This window comes from Saccopteryx leptura, chromosome 9, assembly GCF_036850995.1.
Source record: "Saccopteryx leptura isolate mSacLep1 chromosome 9, mSacLep1_pri_phased_curated, whole genome shotgun sequence".
Taxonomy (NCBI): domain Eukaryota; kingdom Metazoa; phylum Chordata; class Mammalia; order Chiroptera; family Emballonuridae; genus Saccopteryx; species Saccopteryx leptura.
Window position 1 is genome coordinate 31,126,682 of NC_089511.1, and position 23,234 is coordinate 31,149,915.

The 23,234-nt window shown below is 42.8% G+C and overlaps 1 protein-coding gene across 2 annotated transcripts in view; it reads left to right on the forward strand.

The window, feature by feature from the left end:
• The window catches only part of HSD17B2 (hydroxysteroid 17-beta dehydrogenase 2), a 61,030-nt gene that overhangs the window by 22,162 nt on the left and 15,634 nt on the right, over nucleotides 1–23,234 (forward strand). For both annotated transcript variants that reach the window (XM_066349332.1, XM_066349333.1), the window contains exons 2-3: nucleotides 10,528–10,740; nucleotides 17,168–17,353. In XM_066349332.1, coding sequence (XP_066205429.1) covers nucleotides 10,528–10,740; nucleotides 17,168–17,353 — 399 coding nt within the window. The remainder of the gene's footprint in view (nucleotides 1–10,527; nucleotides 10,741–17,167; nucleotides 17,354–23,234) is intronic.

The following is a 23,234-nucleotide window of genomic DNA, read 5'->3' on the forward strand; positions in this document are numbered from 1 at the left end:
CACAGCTCACCAGCTTGAGATCAAGGTCGCTGGCTTGAGCAAGGGGTCACTCGGTCTACTGTAGCCCCCCCGGTCAAGGCACATATGAGAAAGCAATCAATGAACAACTAAGGTGCTGCAACGAAGAACTGATGCTTCTCATCTCTCTCCCTTCCTGTTGGTTTGTCCCTATCTGTCCCTCTCTCTGTTTCTCTGTCTCTATCACAAAACAAACAAACAAACAAGCGGATGAGATAAAGAATAATGAAGTATGAGATTTGGGATGGGGATTGATACAGGTTGGATCTGGCAGGAAACAGACCTGAGGCAGCATTAAGCATGCAAGGTGCTTATTAAGGAATGCCTTGGGATATGCACCTGTGGAAAGGAGAAAAGAAAATAAGGTAGTCAATCCCACGGGGAGCTCTAGAACTGGAATGACCCTTCTTATTTCTCCCAAGTTGGCTGAAACAACCAGGCCTTTCTGCTTCTGCACCGATCAGCTATTGGATGTGGACTGCATTTGGAAAACTGGCTCTCTAAAGCTGAGACAATCTCTGGAGGAGCTGACTTCGGAAGGATGTCTGCTGACAGCACTCCTAGCATCTAAGGCACATCTTTTCTTGAAGACAGCCTGGGTGGTACATCACAGGAGTGTCCACCATGGGAGATAGGGGTATTTACTTTAAACACAATAATCAGGAAGGTCTCTTTGAGTTGGTCACAATGGAGCAAAAGCTTGGCAAACGAAAATGAGCTAGCAAGGTAAAGAAAAGATGAAGTATTATATGTGCAAAGGTCCCGAGGTAGGAAGAAATTTAGAACTAATATCTCTGATACAAGCCACTTGGCACATTCTAGGTATCAAGTTAATATTCTTTTTCATTCCTGAGGTCAGTCTTTTCTAGGTTCCTGATAACTACCTGAATGTTTCATGAAGCTGCTGTACGTTTCCAGTGGTGTACTGGAGTTGTGTGGTACAGGGTCTAGAGAGAGTCAATTGTTAAATATTCAGGAATGCTGGGAGCTGGTTATTAAACCATTGGCACGTTAAGTTGTCTTAGTCAGCTCTGGCTGCTATAACAAAATACTACAAGCTGGGCAGCTTCTAAATAACAGAAATGTATTTCTGACAGTTCTGATACCAGCAATGTCCAATTCTGGGGAAAGCCATTTTCCAGGTTGCTTAATGTTGACTTCTCCTTGTATCCTCAGGGCAGAAAGATGCCTCTATGGCTTCTTAAAGGCACTAATTCCATTCATGAGGCCCCACCGTCATGATCTAATCACCTCTTAAAGGCCCAACTCCTAATGCCATCACATTGGAATTAGTTTTCAACATATAAATTTGAGGATTATCATTGCTTCTGGGCCTTTTCAGGGGACAGAACTAGAGAATATGTGATGTTCAGAAAGTGGAAAATAAGTCATGAATTCATATTGATACTTTCAATACACATTTCAGATGATAGCACTTTTACTTCTTCAACTTTACACTTGCACCTCTTTTCCTTTATGCTGAAAATCTTGGTCCCTAATGATGTTAACATGTGCTAATTTTAGCTAATAAGTGCAGAAGAAATTATAGAAGTAGAAAAATTATTAATTTTGAATCTTCAATGAAATATGAATGGAGGCAACAATCATTCATGTCATTAATGTAGGTTAAACCTCATGTGGAATGCTGATGGGGAACTTTATATTAGTATCACTAAAAGGGGCCATGGGGCCCTGGCCAGTCAGCTCAGTGGTGGAGTGTCAGCCTGGCGTGCAGGAGTCCTGGGTTTGATTCCCAGCCAGGGCACACAGAAGAAGCACCCATCTGCTTTTTCACCCCTTCTCCTCTCCTTCCTCTCTGTCTCTCTCTTCCCCTCCTCCCACAGCCGAGGCTCCATTGGAGCAAAGTTGGCCCGGGCGCTGAGGATGGCTCCATGGCCTCTGCCTCAGGTGCTAGAATGGCTCTGGTTGTGACAGAGCAATACCCCAGATGGGCAGAGCATCGCCCCCTGGTGGGCATGCCAGGTTGGATCCCGGTCGGGCGCATGCGGGAGTCTGTCTGACTGCCTCCCCATTTCCAACTTCAGAAAAATACAAAAAAAAGGGGGGGAGGCCATGGCTCAGCCTCGCATCTCCTGAAGTAGTGCAACAAGAGGCACCCAGCACTGTCTAATGGGCAGTCTTGGAGAAAAAAAAAAGAACCTAAATCTAACTCAGCCTCTAGATGTAACTTGAAATACAGAAATATAGAAGACAGAGGATCAAGCTGACGGCACAAGTAAGCAGTTTGCCAAATTCAGGATGTGGGATAATCTAAAAGACAAATGCTTCAGCATCTTTAACATATAAGTAGCATAAAAAAGAATTTTATATAATAAATTATTTTATATAATAAATGAGTCTTAAGAGACATGAAAACCAAATGTGATTTGTGTTTATACCTTGAGTCAAACCAACTTTAAGAAGACATTTTTGAAATCAGCTAAGAAATTTGAATGCCTCCTAGGTATTAGATGATATTAAAGAAAAATTATTTATCTTATTAGGTTTATAATAACAATATAGACAGGTTTAAAAGTGCTTGTCTCTTAGTGGTGTATACTGACATATTTACGGATTTATAGATAACATGAAATTAAGTGTGAGATTTGCTTTAAAAGAAAAAAAAGAAAAAAAAAAGAAAAAAAGTGAGTGGGGAGGAAATAGAAGAAACTTATAAATGGAAGATGGGTACTAAGTTTTTATAGAGCTCTTTGTTCTTTTGTAAAAAATAGCTTAAAAATATTAAGATAGTAAGAAATGGCAAACGGGATATGAGTGAGCATTCTAGGCAGAAAATCCAAGTGATCGAAGATGTGGGTAAAGGCACAAAGGAACTTTCAGCTATGGTGATATGTGGCATTCAGGATACAAGTGGAAGGACAGCGTGAATGGCGATTAGAATCTGAACATGCAGCCATTTATGCCAGACTTAAGAACTAGAATTTTGTTCTCCAATCAGTGAAAACCTCTGAAATTGTGGTGTAGAGAAAAAGTAGACTTTGAAATACCCTTGAGATGCAGAATCAGGCACTATGGCCAGACAGGTGACGGGGCAGGAGAGGCAGCACGGGGTGGGGGGATTGCAGGGCAATGAGTCCAGAAAATCAGTCTAGTTCAAGGTGTTGGGAAAGATGATGGTGCTTGGACTATGATACTTTCATTTAATCAGCCAATCATTTGACAAGTATTTACTGAGCAACTGTCCAGAACTGTTTTAGGCACAGGGGATAGAACAGTAAACTAGACAACCCAATAAAGTCCTTGCCTTGTTGGAGATGACCTAGTTCCTTCTCTTTTGTGCCCGTATTCTTGTCCATGGAGTGTTCACTAAAGGATGGGACCTGGTTCTCTGTAAAGAAAGTGCCTCGGAGTTCTTAGAACTTTTCTACTTACTCCAGTTCTTACTATTAGTACAATAATTTTCAAATGTCTGTTTTTCCCCTAGACTAGGGTTCCTCAACCTCAGCACTATTACCATTTGGGGCTGGATAATTCTTTGTGATGGTGGCTGCTCTGTGCACTATAGGTTGTTGAGCAATGTCCCTGGCATCTACTCCCTGTATGCCAGGGACATTGCTCACATTCTCAGAGTTGTGACAACCAAAAGTATCTCCAAACATGACCAAATATCCCGGGGGACAGTCACCCCTCGTTGAGATCCCTGTCTTAGATCGGGGCTTCTCAACCCTGGCCATGCATTGGAATCACCTGGAGAGCATTGGAAACTGTGGCCGGTACTTGGCTCCATCCAGATCAACTAATTAAGACTCTGAGAGTGAGGGCTGAGCACTGACACTTTTCAGAGCATCCCAGGAATTCTAATGGGACTCAGGTCTGAGAACCTCTGTCCCAGGCAGGAAGCTCTGTGAAGGCAAGGAGATGTCTTTCTTTTGTGGTGGTATTTCTAGGACCTGACACAGTGATCCCTGAATGAATAAATGATGAATGAATGAATGAGTGAATGAATGAATGTGAAGAGGGTCAGGAAGAAGTGTCAGAAGTTAGAAGGGGCATTAGGGAAAGCCAGAGCACCACCCTTGGTATTTTTTTTTCTTTTTCTTTTTGCGACAGAGACAGAGAGAGTCAGAGAGGGACAGACAGACAGGAAGGGACAGAGATGAGAAATATCAATTCTTTGTTGCGGCTTCTTAGTCTCCTTAGTTGTTTTTCATTGATTGCTTTCTCATATGTGCCTTGACAGGGGGAGGGGGCTACCGCAGACTGAATGACCCCTTGCTCGAGCCAGCGACCTTGGGCTCCAGCTGGTGAGCCTTGCTTAAACCAGATGAGCCTGCGCTCAAGCTGGCGACCTCAGGGTCTCGAATCTGGGTCCTCCGCCTCCCAGTACGACACTCTATCCACTGCGCCACTGCCTGGTCAGGCTGCACCACCTTTGTTTTTATACTCATGGATACCACCTGTTGAATAATAGACTCTTCCTATTTTGTTTATTTTTGAAGAGGTGGGCATTTAGTAGATTTTTTAAAAAAGTATTCCCTGAGTTTCTGCAAAGACACTCATGGAAGAAATGGGGCTGGGAAGTCATGGCTGAGTCCCTCAAGTTCTGATGAAAGGGAGTTTTTCCACCCTTGTCTGATACATAATGCACCTCTTTCTAATGGCCTCTGGTCTTGGCTGAGGAGTTCTGAAATTCTGGCCATCTCAGCTAACTGCATATCATCCCCATCAGCATTGATTTTGGGGTTTTAGTATTGAGGCATTTCCAGTGTTTCTTCACTGGAATACTCTCAACAGATGTAATAAAAAACTTTAGATAATTATGATGTCATATTCTGCTGTCCCTGAGAATGTATATCCCTGACTTGGTGGCAATCTGATGGCAGGCTGAGCTGAGTTGAGCTGGCATTTTAAATGCCACGAGGTTAGGAAAAAGAGATATGGAGAGAGATGTCAAAATCTCGAGATGGAAAGCATGGATACTGAATGGAGGTGAGGACTGGGATTGAAGGTGTTGGTCCTGAGTAACTGGAAGGAGGGATGCCACTTAGGGGGATTAGGAATTCCAGAAGGTGGAGCAATTGAGAGCAATTAATAATGAATTCTGCTTGACAGTAGGGTGGCAGCAAGTGGAGTTCAGGAGAGCCATCAGGACTGCACTGTGGTCTGGGACCCCAGCCATTGTTCAAATCTAGGACGGTTACTTCGATTGGTTGCTTATTTTACAGCAAGGCTAGGAGTTGTTTCTCTGTGCATCACTGAGAACAAATCCATTGCATTATCCCTTCTGGAAGAACAAATGTAAGTAGTTTGTGTGGTTTCACAGATGATAGAGTCTATCCTCTGTGAAGGGAGCTGGCGCCAGAGATGGGGACCCTTCTCTGGCAAAGCGCTCCCTCATTGGTCCTCACTTTGTGTATTCCCCTTTCCCTCTGCCCAAGTGCCCAAAAAGACAGTGAATCATAGCAGTAAAAGAACATGATTTAGAAAGAGCAAATCTGGTTTTGAGAGCTAACCCTAGCACATTCCAGCTGTGTAACCTTGAACACGTTACAGTTGCCTATCTTAATTTAGGAATAATAATAGTATGGGAGAATTATTCATAAAAGTTATGTTCCAGGTGTTTATTTCTATTAAAAAATTGACATGAAGGATCTAGTTATTTCCCAGGGCCTCACTACCTAACAGTTACTATCATTTTAGATTGCCACAGGCAAGGGGTATGGGATGTTGGTGGTACAATTTTTTAGGGATTTGTTCTTACTGAATTTGAAGCTGAGCCTTGTATGGCCCTCAGAGAAGTCTTAAGTGCACCAATTATACTTTATTTATCTACCATTTTATTATACCTTAATCTATTTTATGGGGAATACACAGTGTTGACATGAGAGTGGCAATCTGATGGATTGCTTAAGTCTTATACAAGGGAGTGGAAAGTCCTTTTCTCCTTTTCCACAGGTTTCCAGATAAACAACTTTTGACCCTGAGGACATTTGCAAATGGGACAGAGTATGTCAGGGTCTTGGGCTCAAAGGCTACAGGGGTGAGGCAGGTCATATTAGTGAGGAATGCTGGCAGTGGAAATATGCGTGCACACGATGGAGCAATGAGTTTTGTTCTGAGATGACCCATGTAAGGGGCAGTCATTGGGGTCCTCAGCTTCAGCTCATGGCTTTCTTCTAGGAATGTAGGCCCAGAGTTGGCCCAGCTCCTGGTTAATCAAGAACAACTGACCTGGATTTTGAGATGAAATCACTCCATTTGAAGTATTAGTTTAAATTTTTACAAAATACACTGTGTGGGCTGTACCAAACACATATTCAGACCGTGTGCTCTTATTCATACACAGTAGGTCCTTAATTTTTATTTGCCCTCTCCACTACTAGAAGTGACATTCCACTATGAGAAAGAGCCTTGGTAACTCTGAAGATGCCCAACTACTGAGAAACTCTTTTAAGCTGCTATTGGTTGAAGGCATTGTTGACAAAATGGGTACTTAGAGGAGCTTTAGGGATAGGGTTTGGGAGAGATGGGACCACTAGCAGAAAACAGAGCTGTGGTCCTGGCTGATTCATGACTATAGTTATAATTGCTGTGAAAACCTTCTAAGATACTGTACAAACAGATCTGAAACCCTTCTGGTTTCAGGAACTAGAAGTAACCAATGAAAGGATGTTTCAAAAGTTGCCACTTAAACACCTGGATAGCAACTGCCATGTACCAGGCTTTGTTCCAATTACTTTAGTGTATTAAGTCATTTCATCTTCTAACAACCATATGAGGCAGGTCCTAGTATTACTTCACTTTATAGGTGAAGAAACTGCGGCACAGGGAGGGTAAGTGATTGGCTAAAGTCAGCTGGTAAATTGCAGAGCCAGGTTCTGAATTCAGGTGTCCTAGATCCACAATCAGGCTCTCACCATTTCTTTCTGCTGCATTGTAATAGGTAGAATTTTATCTAGTAATAAAAAATTATGGTTTATTATTATTTTTTTTAAGCAAGAGAGAGAGAGAGGGGAACAGATAGGGACAGACAGACAGAAAAGAAGAGAGATGAGAAGCATCAACTTATAGTTGCGGCACTTTAGTTGTTCATTGATTGCTTTCTCATATGTGCCTTGACCGAAGGACTATAGCCAAGCAAGTGATCCTTTGCTCAAGCCAGTGACCTTGGGCTCAAGCCAGCAACCTTAGGCTTCAAGCCAGTGACCACAGGATCATGTCTATGATCCCGTGCTCAAGCTAGTGAGCCAGCACTCAAGCTGGTGACCTCAGGGTTTCGAACCTGGGTTCTCTGTGTCCCTGGCCAATGCTCTATTTGCTGTGTCACTACCTGGTCAGGTGACTTATTATTATTTTTTTTAAATTTATTGTACTAACATGGTTTCAAGTGTACAACTCAATGTAACACAATCTACACACCACTAGTTTATGGTTTTGAAGACTTTACGCAGGGGTCTCCAAACTTTTTACACAGGGGTCCAGTTCACTGTCCCTCAGACCATTGGAGGGCTGCCAAATACAGTGGTCCTCTCACTGACCACCAATGAAAGAGGTGCCCCTTCCAGAAGTTCAGTGGGGGCTGGATAAATGGCCTCAGGGGGCCGCATTGCGGCCCGTGGGCCGTAGTTTGGGGATGCCTGATATAGAGTATATAAAATCGGTTTATATAATATTAGTTTAAAAATTAGTAGTCAAATTATGTGTGTGCTAAAGAAGAATATATAAAAAAAGACTAGAAGAAAAAGTGCAAAAATTATGTTATGCTACATTGATGAGCTTCTTTTTTATCTCATCGTTGATCTTACAGTTTTTCATTATTTTTTTTTACTACTTCTATGACATTTTACTAGTGACTAGATTACTTATAGGCTTGTATATTCTTACCCTTTATCTCTCTTTCTGAATGTAGCTTCCAGCTGTGTCCATGAGCATGTGCAATCTTATTTTCACAGGATGGGTGTGTTTCATTCAAGGGACCTGGACTGAAGAACTTCTGAGCTCTAATTATTCACAACCTGTTTAATTCAAGACTTAACCCAATAAATGATGGGATATATTTCTGTTTACCAGCTAATATGGCTCCCCCATGTGGCAACAGAATACATCCCTTTACAATTACCCACCAGTTTTGAAACTATACATTTCTTAAGTCTTCTGAATTAAAGTAACATATTGTTACCATTTTGCACATAAGTTGAGACTTTATATATATATATATGTATATATATGTGTGTATATGTATATATTTTTTTTAGCAAGTGAGAGACAGACAGGGAGAGAGATGAGAAGCATCAACTTGTAGTTGTGGCACTTTAGTTGTTCATTGATTACTCTCATATGTGCTTTGATGGGTGGCAGGGGTGGGGTTGGGGCTCCAGCTGAATGAATGACCTCTTACTCAAGCCAGTGACCTTTGGGTTCAAGCCAGCGACTATGGGGTGGTTGGTCATGTTTATAATCTTACTATCAAGCTGGAGACCCCATGCTCAAGCTGGATGAGCCTGCACTCAAGTTGGCGACATCAGGTTTCAAACTTGGGTCCTCAGAGTCCCAAGACGACACTCTATCCACTGTGCCACCCACTGCGCTATTAATTCTACTGAGTGAATCACTATTTCAAATTCACTCCAATTTTGGCCCTGGCCACTTGGCTCAGTGAAAAGAGCGTCAGCCTGGTGTGCGCATGTTCTGGTTCAATCACCGGTCGGGGCACACATGAGAAGTGACCACCTGCTTCTCTTCCCTTCCCGCTTCTCTTTCTCTCTCTCTTCTCCTCTTGCAACCAGTGGCTCAGTTGGTTCAAGCATTAGCACTAGACGGGGGTTGTCGGGTGGATCCTGGTTGGGGCACATGTGGGAATCTGTCTTACTATCTCCCATTCTCTCACTTAAAAAAAACAAATTCACTCCAATCTTGCATGACTGAGACTCTTGTTCTCATTGCTTGTTCCAAGTTGATGGATTTCCAGGCCACCAGAGACAGAATGATCTTAAAAGGACATAGCTTAAAACCAACCCCAGCATTTTCCCCACCCTCTATTAGGGTAAGCGGCCAACTCAACAAACGTTGGTTGAGGGTTTGCTTTGGGTCAGATACCCTCAACACCAGTGAAATAGGATTCTCTCTGTATTCTTAAGGAATTTACATTCCAGTACCCTCTTAAATGCTAAGTACTGTGCTCTGGAAAAAGTGAGTATTTCATGCCTGAGATGTTTAAATCCCAAGCCCTGCATGGGTTCCAACCTCTACCATGTCCCACTGGAATGATTTAGTCCTCAATAGTAAAATGACTTCTCTCCCATGGTGGTTCCCAGGGTGGTTCGGAGGATCCAATGAGTTAATACGTGTGCAGCTGGCTGGAAGTTGGTGACCATTCAGTTTGTAGTAGTTATGATTATTTTCAGAGGTTATGGCATATTGGATAATTCTGATGAAACACTTTGCCTTTTCACAAAGGCCCCAGCCTTGTCTTTGGGTTTCTGGAATGCACAAGGGTTGTCCTATCTCAGCAGGGAGTGGCTCCTAGTCACATATCTTTCCCAAGGCTCTCTGACCGCTGCACAAACTCACAGCCTTACAACACCAGGACTGGCACAGCCAGGTCTCTAAAACTGTAGAATCAGATGTCATGTCTGGGTTAGAGCCACAGTCCTGATAACAGCCACAAATGACGTGCCAGACCTTGTGCAAAATATCCTCTGTCTTGTTGATTTCTAAGGTCATCCCAGTTCCCAGATGAGGAAGTAGAGGTTTCACATCACTTTACATATAACATGTCCCAAGCAAGGCTCATTCGTGAAAGAGACAGAATCAGGTAGTCTGAGTCTTAACCAACATGTTTAGGTAACTTTTGGTAGAGGCAAATTCATCACCTACCAATATTATGCACGTAAAGGACTAAAATTCATGAGGGACGGCATAGTTTTGTTTAAAAAGAAAAAAAGAAATGAAAAGACCTATATAGTAATTAGTTGGAACAGGAACTGTTAAACACATCACAGATATTAACTGATCTAGGTACCTTTATTGAGCCCATTTTACAGATGAGAAAGTTGAGGCACAGAGAGGTAAAATAACCTGACTGGGGTTGCACAGGTAGGAATGGTGGGGCCAGGCTTACACTCAGGCCTCTGTGCTACCCTTGCTCACAGGTAAGGACAAGCAGTTGGAGCTGATGGCCTCCTATGAACTTTGGCTTTATTAATTCACTTTCAAATAAAAAACAAATCCTTATTTAATAAAGAGAGGTTTTATTGCCTCCTAAGTTCTTTTGCCACCAGTCATTCCTGGCCATCCTCCCATCAGCATTTTCCCCACCAAGTTTGGCTCCACCTCAAATTCTCCCTCATCTCTCTTTTACTATATAGGAAAATTTTTCTGTTTTGGTTTCTCTGCTCATTTTTCACTTAGCAAATAAAGAAACTTTCTCAAAACCCACTCTGTCTAGAGACCATGGACCATTATAAGTAGCATGTGGTGTTTCCTTATTAGGTAATTTCTCCTGCCCTCTCAGTTGGAGCCACTTTTTCTTGCCTTGACCCCTTGCAGGTGGCGATTCTGGGATTGGCCATGCTTTGTCCAAGTATCTGGATGAGCTAGGCTTCACCGTGTTTGCCGGAGTTCTGAATGAAAATGGATCAGGAGCAGAGGAACTGCGAAGAACCTGCTCCAACCGCTTCTCCGTGCTCCAGCTGGATGTCACCAACTCGCAGCAGATAAAGGATGCCTACAGCAAAGTGGTACAGAAGGTGCAGAACAGAGGTACTGCTGTCAGCCGCCCAGGCCCTGCATTGCCCTCCACCTCCTTGTAAATGCCCAGCATGGGTTCCAGCCTCTAAATACTCCTTTACTCCTGCCTTCTTGTCTATTCTGGCTGCTGACTACATCTGAAGACAGCCGTACAGAGCACCTGCCGCATGCCAGGGCCTCTCATAAACATGAGGATGTTAGGAATGAGTCAGGCATGGTCTATCTTCACAGAGTGTTCCTGTTCTCTCCAACATCTGCTCAGTTACTTCCTCATTAATCACCACTGCCCACTCCTTCCTCATTTCTCACCTCCCACCAATATTAACATGTATTAGGAAAAAAAAAAAAAAAAAAAAAAAATCAAAACACAAAAAAACCTTCATATTTACTGTCCTTCCTCAGATGCTGCTCTTTCTCTTTCCCTTCCTTCATGACCAAGCTCTTTGGAACTCTGCTGCCCTGTTTTTACTTTTTCACCTTCAATCTAACATGGGCTCTCATTGGTCTGGCCGAGCTCATCAGTATTTTCCTAAACACCAAGCTCCTAACTTCTCTGCAGTGTTTAAATGTGGCGATCACCCTCCCTGCCTTGGTTTTGGGGTCACCAGCCCCCTATTGCCTTCCCTAGTTCCCTAGTTCACAGATCATTCTCTCTGCTTCTCTTGTCTGAACTTCTTCTTCTACCTTCTACCCCCACCCATCAATGTAAATGTTACCGAAGGCTCCATCCCCAAACTCCCCACTCCACGTGTTTTGAGCAATACTGTTCTCTCCCCTATACCACAAATTTGCACCTGGGGTATATTAGAAAATATCCAAGTTTGGGCCCAGATGGGCTACAGATGTTGGGGGTCCCTGTGAAAAATGAAAATTATATGGGGCTCCTTTAGTTTAAAAACTGATTATGACTTTAAGATGATGCCAGCAGAGAATTCAACCAAGCGTGAGGCCTTTCTGAAGCACTGGTTCCTGGGACTGCAAAGGTCTCACACGCTTGATAACACTAGCCTGGGCACCTCTCCCCCAATCAGTTACATCAGTATCTACCTCCAATAATCCAGTGAATCTTTCAAAAAGGAGGCGGGTAATGTTGCTGTACTTTTGCTGGGAATGTCAGCTGGAAAGAAGATCCTATGTGGGGTCCTAGGTACCAGTACATTTTAAAGTTCCTCAGTCAATGCTAATGTTCTGCCAATGTTGAGAAACACTGAGATTTATGTAACTTCAAAATCTGTATTACCAACCTAGCCCTCTTCTCAGTGTCTGGAACTATATGTATTTAAAATTGTCTATCGGACATCCCAAGTTGATTTATCAAAAACTGACCTCTGCTGCCAATTTGCAAATCAGTTTACCCTCCTGTACCCCACAGCTCAGATGCTGGCACTGCTACATTTAAGCCATCAACCTGGGGGGGGGTCACTTTGACCTGCAGCTAGCTGCTGTTGCTCCCTGCATCTTATTGGTCCAGATCGCTGTCAAATCTACCTCCCAGATCTTTATCATCCTGGCCCCTCATCTCCCACCTGGGCTCTCAAAATGACATCCTTGCATCTGTGCTTTACCTTCCCATTTACTTTCCAAATGGAGAGTCATCTCTATAATGTGCACATCTTGCAAGGTCATCCATCCTCCTGAAACCCCTTGACATACAGAGCCTTCATGTCTTGGGTTCCTCCCATGAGCCAACTCTGTGGTAGGTGGTTTACTTTATCTCATTAAATGGTTCAGTGGTTCTCTATCCACCCCCAAATAAAATATAAACACCTTATAAAGGATTTGAAAGCCAAATGCTTAATCTGCAATACCTGCTGGTCCACTCAGTAAATTCTGAATGGTTTCCAAAATAGAATGTGCTAGTTTGTATCTTTGCATATCCTGCTTCCTCTTGCCAAAATGTCCTTCATGCCTCCACTTCCTTTCTCTAAGACTCTTGCCTTCATCCAAAAGCAGACTCTACTCCCAGGGAAGACCTGGCTCAAACATAACATCGCTTGCATGACCTTCCTGGTAATGCAGGTTACACCATTCACTTGCTTTTTGGGGCACTCACTCATTATACCTTGCACACACCTGTATCATTGTATTAGTATATCTGTCCATCTACTACTCCTCACCTCTAGGTTCCTTGAGAACCAGAACCACGTTTCCACTGGGATTCTTTCTGATGCAAGTGACACAGACTAATTCGAAATTGCTAAAGCATAAAGGGAATGTATTTGCTTATAAGATTGAGAAGACCAGTTGGCTTCAGGCGTGTCTGAATCCAGGCACTTAAACTATGTCATCAGGACCCAGTCTCTATTTCTGAGCTCTGCTTTCTCTTATGTTGGTTTTATGACAAGACTTTCCATGGAAGCCTCAAACACTCCCTACTTACAATCCCTTTACAGTGAAAGGAGAGTTACATTATCTGTCTCATTTGATATTTGAAGGAGTAGTTATTATATAGAGAGCACTTAGAAGAGTGCTTGAAATGAGTCAAGCATCCAGTTTGGGCTCTTATTTCCCATTCATTCAACACGAAACACAGACCCTGGCATACAGTAAATATTTAATAAACATCTAAGAAATGAGAGAATGAAAGAGAAATAAATTGTTCGTTATCGGGAATCAATTTTCAGTGAGTTTAGCAATGAGTGATCATTTTCTAGCCAGGTAGTTTTCCTGGCCTGGTCTTTGCTGTCTTACCAAGTTGAACTCATTCCTCTTATGAGTTTGATTTCATGTGTCTTATTCAAGGAGATACTCAATACCCTCTAGTGAGGTCCAGAGGGGTAGTACTGACCATTCTGAATAATAAAGCAGGAAATACCATGCCAGTGTCTGGGATGAAGGGATGTGGTGAACACACATTACAAGGTATGAGCCCATGGTATTTGGGAGCCAGCATTCTGGAGAGCAATCCTCTTCAGAGACAGAATTACCAATACACTTACTTCTGTCTGCTCTCCTTGAGGTTTTTCTTAACTCTAGCCTCTCAAGTTCAAAGAGAATGTGGAACAGTGAAATGGAAGTTTAAAATCACCAAGAAGGATGTTTGCTAAAGAACCCTCTGGGACCTGTAGATAAACCAGAAAATCTCTGCTCCTGAAAGAGGGCCATGCTGTGTTCCTACCCAACATATTATTAAATTAATGTCAATATATTGTTAATTATTAACTAATGTTAATTATTTTAAAGTCCTATAGGTATAATGGGTTTATTGGCCAGCTTAGAATTCTATGCAGGAGCTGGCAAACTATGGTGGCGCTACCTGCTATTTTTTTTTCTTTAACATTTTATTTGGAAATAATTATAGATTCATAGGAAGTGAAAAAATATATTCAGGGAGATACTAAGAACCTTTTGACAAGCCTCCCCCAATATTAATATCTTGCATAGTTATAGTTCAATAGCAAAACCAGGAAGTTGGCATTGATGTAATCCACAGAGCTTATTTGGATGTCACTAGCTGTACATGCAAGTGTGTGTGTGTGTGTGTGTGTGTGTGCATGTATGTGTATATAGGTATGAGTATATAGCTCTGTAGTTTCTTTTTTGAAATTCTTTTTTAGCTTTTTTAAAAAAAGACTTTATTTATTTTAGAGAGGAGATACAGAGAGAGAGAGAGAAGGGGGGAGGAGCAGAAAGCATCAACTCCCATATTTGTCTTGACCAGGCAAACCCAGGGTTTTGAACTTGCGACCTCAATGTTACATGTAGGTTTATACAAAAATCACTACAATCAAGGTAAAGAACAGTTCCATACCACCAGGCTCTCTCCTGCTACCTTTTTAGAACCATTCTTATCTGTAATCTGTAACCCCTGGCAATCACTAACATATTCTCTATCTCTTTAACGTTATCATTTAAAGACTATTATATAGCTCTGCCACCTGTCTTTATACAGCCTGTGAGCAAAGGATGTTTTTTACATTTTTACATGGTTAAAAGAACTCAAAGAAAATTTTTGACATGTAAATTATATAGAATTCAAATATCAAAGTCCATACATCAAGTTTGATTGACATCCAGCCATGCCCACATTTATATAAAGTCTGGCTGCTCTTACACAATAATGGCAGAGTTGAGACAGTAGGACCCGTCACAGTAAAATATTTACTGTCTGGCCTTTTACAAATAAAGTTTGCTGATCCCTATTCTAGGGCATTCTCCAGCTGCTGTTTGCACATCGACTGGTTAAAGGTGTACATCAGGCCAAGTCAATTAAAACCCCCACTGAGTGAGAGGATAGTAGGCATCCTCTTCACTCCTCACCATTTTCATAACTGCTTTTGAGCTCTTACTACATGCCAAGAACCGTCTCTCTAGATGCTCCCAACATTATTGTGTGTAAATGTCACCAACTTAGGTGTGCAAGTCATGTCACTATTTTCTATAACTCAACTCAATGTCTATTTTGAGCCATTTTTCTGCCATGTGGAAAAACCCATTTCTATCATTTTGGGCTTCATCTCATTTTCCTGGGATAGTTTCTACATTCCTGCGGATGGGACATTGCATCTTGGCTTGTCAACGCTTCATGTTGGCCCCTGTGGTGAGCTCCGATGCTCCTTCCAGTCCTCATGGACCTCCCTCCTTGTTGCTACTGGAAGGGGGCTCTTAGCGTTGGCGCCTCCTGCCGTTTCTGTGCTCTGCTAGCACGGAGCTCATTCCCCTCCTATGCACAACACAGGTTCTCACACTTGGGAGTGCAGCAGGATCGCCTGGAGGGCAGGTTGTATCAGGTGCTGAGCTCCCACAACTTCCGATTACCAATTTCCCATCCAGCAGGTCTGAGGTGGGGTTCCAGATTGGCATTTCTAACAGGTTCCCACTTGATGAGGATGCTGCTGGTTCGGGACCACACCTCAAGAACCGCTGTCCTAAATCATGCTGAGGCTCAAGGAACTCAGAAGATCTGCTTCAGGACTGTCAGGCTACATGATCCTCGCTTGGGTCCTGTCACCTCTGTTCTCTCAGATAAAGAGGACCCAGGTCACTCACCTCTGCTCCAGATCCCTTTACCCACAGAAATGTCTGGTGTTTTTCTGTTACTCCTTTCCTACTATTATGGAAGTGGTTCCTAAGCTTATGCACTGAATAACCTGGGAAATTTTAAATACTACTAATGCCAAGGTCCTCTCTCTCCCCCATCCCAGAGTCCTGTTCCAATTGGTTGGGATGCACCCTGGACATTGGGGCTTGAAAAAGCCTCCCAGGTGAGCCTAATGTGCAGTCAAGGTTGAAAACTACTACTTGTGAACAGTGATTCTCCGAGTGTGGTTGAGGCCAGCATCGGCATTGCCTGGGAACTTGTTAGAAATGCAGATTCTCAGGCCTCACCCCAGACATCCCAAATCAGATTCTCTTGAGGGGGCACTCTGTGTTTGCATAAGCCCTCCTGGTGATTCTGATCAAGGGGAGTGGGCTGGCTGGGGAAAGGAATAGGGCTCAGGGTCTCTGCAATCTTCGTAACTCTTTTTTGTTTGTTTGTTTGTTTTTTAATTTTTATTTTTTGTACTTTTCTGAAGTTGGAAACAGGGAGGCAGTCAGATAGACTCCCGCATGTGCCCGACTGGGATCCACCCAGCATGCCCACCAGGGGGCAATGCTCTGCCCACCTGGGGCTTTGCTCTGCTGCAACCAGAGCCATTCCAGTGCCTGAGGCAGAGGCCACAGAGCCATCCTCAGCGCCCGGGCCAACTCTGCTCCAATAGAGCCCTGGTTGCGGGAGGGGAAGCGAGAAACAGAAAGGAAGGAGAGGGGGAGGAGTGGAGAAACAGATGGGCGCTTCTCCTGTGTGCCCTGGCCTTTTTTTTTTTAAAATTAATTTATTTATTCATTTTAGAGAGGAGAGGGAGAGACAGAGAGAGAGAGAGAGAGAGAGAGAGAGAGAGAGAGAGAGGAGAGACAGAGAGAGAAGGGGGGAGGAGCTAGAAGCATCAACTCCCATATGTGCCTTGACCAGGCAAGCCCAGGGTTTCGAACCGGCGACCTCAGCATTTCCAGATCGATGGTTTATCCACTGCGCCACCACAGGTCAGGCTATCTTTGTAATTCTTGGCACTTGTGTTCTAGTTTTCTCGTTTCCTGACATGAGATCTTCTTGTTTAAGGAAAAGGGAAGGCAGGCCCTATGTCATCCTGCCTGTTCTAAAATATTATACAGTCTCTCTATACTCTTTGGTGGAAGAAGCATGAGGTAGACTCTTATTTAGCCTCATGGATGTAGGAAAGTGCTTTGAAGCAAAAGAAAAATGCCCCCCAAATATTGCTTGATATTTCATGAATCTGTTCCCCATACAACCTCTCAAGGTAAGTGGTTGTAGGTATTTAAGGAGACTGAGGTTTGAGAGTTTAAGTGATCTGACTTTTGACTCTGGAACTTGAAGTGTTAAAAAATGTCCTGCTCTCTAGTCTGGCCCAACTTCATCGTTGTTCCTTTCTGTTCTCAGGGCTGTGGGCTGTGGTCAACAATGCTGGGATCCTTGGCTTACCCACTGATGGAGAGCTCATTCCCATGACCCATTACAAAGAATGCATGGCCGTGAACTTCTTCGGGGCTGTGGAAGTCACGAAGACATTTTTGCCTCTTCTTAGGAAATCCAAGGGGAGGCTGGTGAATATCAGCAGCATGGCGGGTGAGTTGGCCTTTCCCCACAAGGTTGTGCAGTGCCTGTCATGCAAGATGTGGCTCGCTGCATTCTTTGTGGGTTAAACAAGAAAGCAGGACACGCTCATGCAGGGCTGGGTCAAGATTAGTCAAATTGTATGTTTACTGTTGATCTTAACACAATGAAACCTTTCTCTTCTTTCAAATCTTTTTATGAACAAACTCTAACACACCTTCTAATTCATATATTCATTACTGGAGATTTAGGGCTGTTGCATATCTTCACAATGTGACTGCCAATGCACATGCTTTCTAGATCTGAATAAGAAATATTGTATACAGTTAATGTCAGTCAGCATTATGGGTAAACTGCTTTCAGCCCTCCCTGAACTCAGCATACTCTTTTTTTTTTTTTTTTTTTCTTTTTTTTTTTTTTTTTTTTTTTTTTATTTTTTTTAATTTTTTTTTTTAATATATAATTTTATTTTTTTAATGGGGTGACATCAATAAATCAGGATACATATATTCAAAGATAACAAGTCCAGGTTATCTTGTCGTTCAATTATGTTGCATACCCACCACCCAAAGTCAGATTGTCCTCTGTCACCTTCTATCTTGTTTTCTTTGTGCCCCTCCCCACCCCCTATCCCTCTCCCATTCCCCCCTCCCCCCCGTAACCACCACACTCTTATAAATGTCTCTTAGTTTCACTATTATGTCCCACCTACGTATGGAATAATACAGTTCCTGGTTTTTTCTGATTTACTTATTTCGCTTCGTATCATGTTATCAAGATCCCACCATTTTGCTGTAAATGTTCCGATGTCATCATTTCTTATGGCTGAGTAGTATTCCATAGTGTATATGTGCCACATCTTCTTTATCCAGTCATCTATTGATGGGCTTTTTGGTTGTTTCCATGTCCTGGCCACTGTGAACAATGCTGCAATAAACATGGGGCTGCATGTGTCTTTACGTATCAATGTTTCTGAGTTTTTGGGATATATACCCAGTAGAGGGATTGCTGGGTCATAAGGTAGTTCTATTTTCAGTTTTTTGAGGAACCACCATACTTTCTTCCATAATGGTTGTACTACTTTACATTCCCACCAACAGTGTATGAGGGTTCCTTTTTCTCCACAGCCTCTCCAACATTTCAGCATACTCTTTTGTTCCCTGTTAGATGGTAGCAAATGTCTTCATTCTGTTGGCACTGTCAGAGTTGGCTGCCTACTACTGTTTCCCATAAGATCATTTCCATCATTTTGCAATCTTTACATTTGGGTGAGAGTGAGACATTTGATGACTCGTTTTTCTCCAAGTCAAAGAACAGATAGTCAATAACTTCAGTCAAGAATATAATAATCTCCTTTTCATAAACAATGCCCATGCATGTGACATCACATATGTGTGATAAAAGATGTTATGTAGGAGTATTTGGAAGGCCTGCGACAGAACTCAGCATGGACAGCCAATGCTGGGTGTTAAGACCAGTCTCCACATTTGTTTTTTGTGAAAGGGGGGGGGGAATGAAAGGCAGGGAAAAGGGCAGATGTACCATTAGCCCAGGTGTATTACTTTATATTGTTGCTAGGACAAATAACCACAAATTTAGTGGCTAAACAAAAAAAATTCCTCTTGTAGTTCTAAAGATGAGAGGTTTCACTGGGCTAGAATCAAAGTCAGCAGGGCTGTATTCCTTGCAGAGTCTCTGAGAATCAATACCCCTGACTTTTCTAGCTTCTAGAAGTCACCTGCTTTCCTTGGCTGAAGAACCCTTCCTTCATCACCCAATTTCTCTTAGACTCTGACACTCCTGCCTCACACGTATAAGGATTGGGGTAGAGAAAAAACATTATTTCTTTACACTCTTTTCTAGGAGATGCATGGAAAAGTCAACCTCATTATGAATATATCTTTTTCTCCCATATTCCCAAAGAAAGGAACAAGAAACGGAAAGAGTGAGAGATATCATTTAGCGATACAGGTCTACCTGTATCAGGTTTCAAAAAGAAGAGGAAGTCAGCCAAGCAGAGTGGAGATGAACTGCTCAAGTTGTGATCCTGTCTTTACCACTGACAACTGAGCAACTAGGACAAAGTGCTGACCCCTGGAATTGCAGCTTCCTCACTTACTATGGGAATAATAATTGCTTCTTCTTAGGGTTGTGGTGAGATGAGATGAAATGACACACGTTTAAGCATCAGTCACACCTGGCATTAGTGAGTTAGAGACCCAAGAGCCATGCTGTGACATCTGGGGAAGAGGCTGACTATATGTGCATCTGTGACTTTTTATCCTGCCAGCTGTTGGCATTACCACACTTGATTGTGACAATGGGTCACTGTCCATCCTACTGCACCCCGTCACACACTAGCCCCTAACAAGTTACTACTTTTAGATTTGACCATATCTTATCTGGTAGAATTTTATCTCCTGTAATCATGTTTATTATCCTTACCACAGAAATACAATAGCTCTTTAACCCAAACCTGGCAAGGCAGTCTGATAAATATTTAACCAAAGAAGAGAAGAATTGGGAGGTAATTCTTAGCTTGATTGTACAAAGGGCACTTGAAAAATCTTTATGTTTGAGAGATGTAAAAGCTTTTTCTGGCCAGTTTGCCTCTTAAGAAATTGCAAAGTAAAAGCTATGTAGGTACAGCTACAAGCTTGACTTGAATAAGAATGGTTGAAAACAAACCTTAAAAAACAACTCAGGGCCTCAGGGCTTTTAAGCCAGTTGTGGTTTCAATCCTGCTGGGTCATCTGGGAGCAGGTCATCTTATTTGTCTGTGTGTCCATTTTATCATCTGTTAATGACAGGGTGACCCAGCACCTGAGTCTAGGGCAGTGTTTTACAACCTCAGCATTATTGATTTTGGAGAGGCTAATTTTTTCAGGGGAAGAATGGCTGTCTGATTCATTGTAATATGTTTAGCAGCATCTGTGTTCTTAACCCACTAGACATAGGGAGCACCCATCCCCAGAACTGACAAATTCAGACATTGCTACATGTCCACTGTGTTTGTTTTTCTTTGTGGGGGGGGGTGTCACAGAAAATCACCCCCAATTGAGAACCTCTGATCTTGACTGTAGATATAAATGCATTGTGGATTCTGAGTTCTTAACACAGTTACTGGTTAAAATGCATTAAAATTACACCAAAGTCAGCAGCCTTGGAGATTGTTACAAGTCTATAAATTATAGATATCAGGCAGAGTTCATGGCTCCAGCTTTGAGCCTGGTCTGACTTAGCATAGAGAAGTTGATTGTGGGATCATTCCTGGATTTTGTTCTTGCTGAGCTGGCTGCCTTCAGGAAATCAATCACCTGGCAAATCATGCAGCCGGTCCCTCAGCTGCTCTGTGATGTGAGGAAGCCAAAGCTGAGAGCTGGGCTCCTGAAACTCTCACACAAAAGCCAGAGCTAGTGTAGGGTAAGGGGAAGAGAGCAGAACAATTCTAAGCGAACTTCTTGGCGCTAAATAGTATTAGACGCTTGCATGCCTAACGTTATGTAATCCTAAAGTCTGCAGGATGCAGGAATTAATTCCTTTTCTATATATCAAGCACACTCTAGCCTAGGATTAGCCAGCTGGTAAATGCTGGAGTCAAGATTGGTTACCTGGTCTGTCTGTTTCACCCTCTGTTCTGTGTTCCTCTCACTTTTCTAGACTATCAAACAAGGACACACCGGGCAAATAGGGCAAACAGGGCAAACAAACAAAACACAGAGACTGATTCTAGTGTGCCAAAATGATGATTAGGAGGTATTAGCAATTTAGGGCTGCCTGTCTCTTACACCAGAGCTTCTCAAATACTAACGTGTGTAGTGAGCACCTGGGGATCTTTATAAAAATGCCGATTTTGACTGGTTTGTCTGAGGTGAGAGCCCAAGACTGTGCATTTCTTTAACTAGTTCCTAAGTGAATGCTACTGCTCTTGTGCGATTTTCTCAAACTTTCGATGCATTAGAATCACCATGAGAGCTACTGAAAAAAAAACCAAACAAACACTGTAGGAAATCAAAAGTAAAATGAGATCACATTTCACATTCATTAGAATGGCTATAATAAAAAAAAACAACCCAGAACACAATACTTAAGGGCAAGGGTGTAGGGAAATTGAAAATCTCCTGAATTGCTGGGAAGAATGTAAAGTGGCGCAGCCTCCGTGGAAAACACGTGGTGCTTCCTCAGTAAGTTAAGCATGTGACCCAGCAATCCAAGCCTAAATTTATATTCAAGAGAACAGAAAACAGGTGTCCAAACAACAACTTGTCCATAGATGTTTATAGTATCTTTAGTCACAATACACAGAGGTGGAAACAACCCAATGTCCATCAGCTGATGAAATGACAAACGAAATGTGATCTATCCGTACAATGAAATATTATTACTCCATAAATAAGAATGAAGCACTGATACATGGTACCAAATAGAGGAACCTTTTGGTATAAGATTACGGTGAGTGACAGAGCCAAATACAACAGACCACATATAGGACAATCCCATTTATATGAAATGCTCCAAATAGGCAAACCCACTGAGATAGACAACAACATACTAATGGTTGTTGGGTTGAGGAGAAAGGGAATAAGTGACTGCTTAATGGTATGGGGTTTCCTTTTGGGGCATTGGAAACATTATGGAACTAGACAGTGCTGATGGTTGCACATCATTGTGAAGGTACTAAATGCCACTGAATTGTCACCTTAAAATGGTTAAATGGTGAATTTTATATGTATTTTATCACAATAAGAAATAAATTCTATGCCCAGCCCCAGAATTACTGATTCTCTAGGTCTGGAGTGGGACCTGAGGGTGTGCATTTTTAATATCTTCCCAGCTGCTGCTGTTTCTCAGAAACACTGTTACTGGAAAGGGGACCAGGCCTGAAGCAAGTCTGCCCAGGGTCGGCCTGTCGCATATGGGTTCTTTGTTCAGGAGAGATTTGTTCAGGAGAGATTTCACAACATGAGTCTGGGTGATTTTAAAATACGTTTAATAAAGCTGGGGACAGTGAAACAAGGAAGGGCCTAGGATAGAAGCAGCAGCAGGGGAGAGACCAGGCGGGGCTGCTCTGGCTCCCTAGAAACACTGCGGGAAAGAAGCGAGCCAGGGCGGGGCTGCTGTCAGCTCCCGGGAAAGTCAGAGAAAGGGGGCCCTGGGGACAGCTTCAGGGGGTTAGCCCAGGAAGACAATGTCATTCAGGACGATGGAGAACTGCCATTACCCATTGCCCCCCTGGTTGCAAGTGTCATGAGGTCCCTTAGAGTTTAAGAGATGCATGTATGTGGGGGAGGGGGGAGAAGCGGGAGAGAAAGGCTCACACACACTCCCGGGAGGGCGAGTACATTCTGGGACCTTCGTTTTGAGGGTATTAAAAGCTGGAAGTTTAGGGGAAGTCTTAGGGGCGGATCTCAATAAAATATTCATCAGCTTTTCCAGGTGTGCCCTTTCAGGGTCATGGTCTCCACTGACTGCTCAGTGCCTAGGCAGGGAGGGGGTCCTGGTATCACCCATCTGGTCTTTTCTGGGCCTGTAGCCAAAATACAACTGAGGCAGAGAAGTTATCTCTAAGGAGGAAAGGTCAGAGGGTCTAAACCACATGACCAGCCATATGCTAGGGAAGGAAATGCCACTCTGGGTACAAGATCTGAGCCAATTTTGCCTGTGGCTAGGCGCCCAGGGTTTTCTGCCCTGGTGACGTCCCATATCTGGTTGTAAATTGCTCGGCCAGTTTGTTCAGCTCTCTGTCTCAGTTTCCCCAGTCCACTTGCCAAGGAATTTTTCTAGCTTTTTACTATCTTGTCTCAACACTTTAAGATTTTTTATTTTGATAATAGTTTGTGCTATCCCCACAGATGATCAGATTTATAAGGGCATAATCAAATGCAATTAGCCT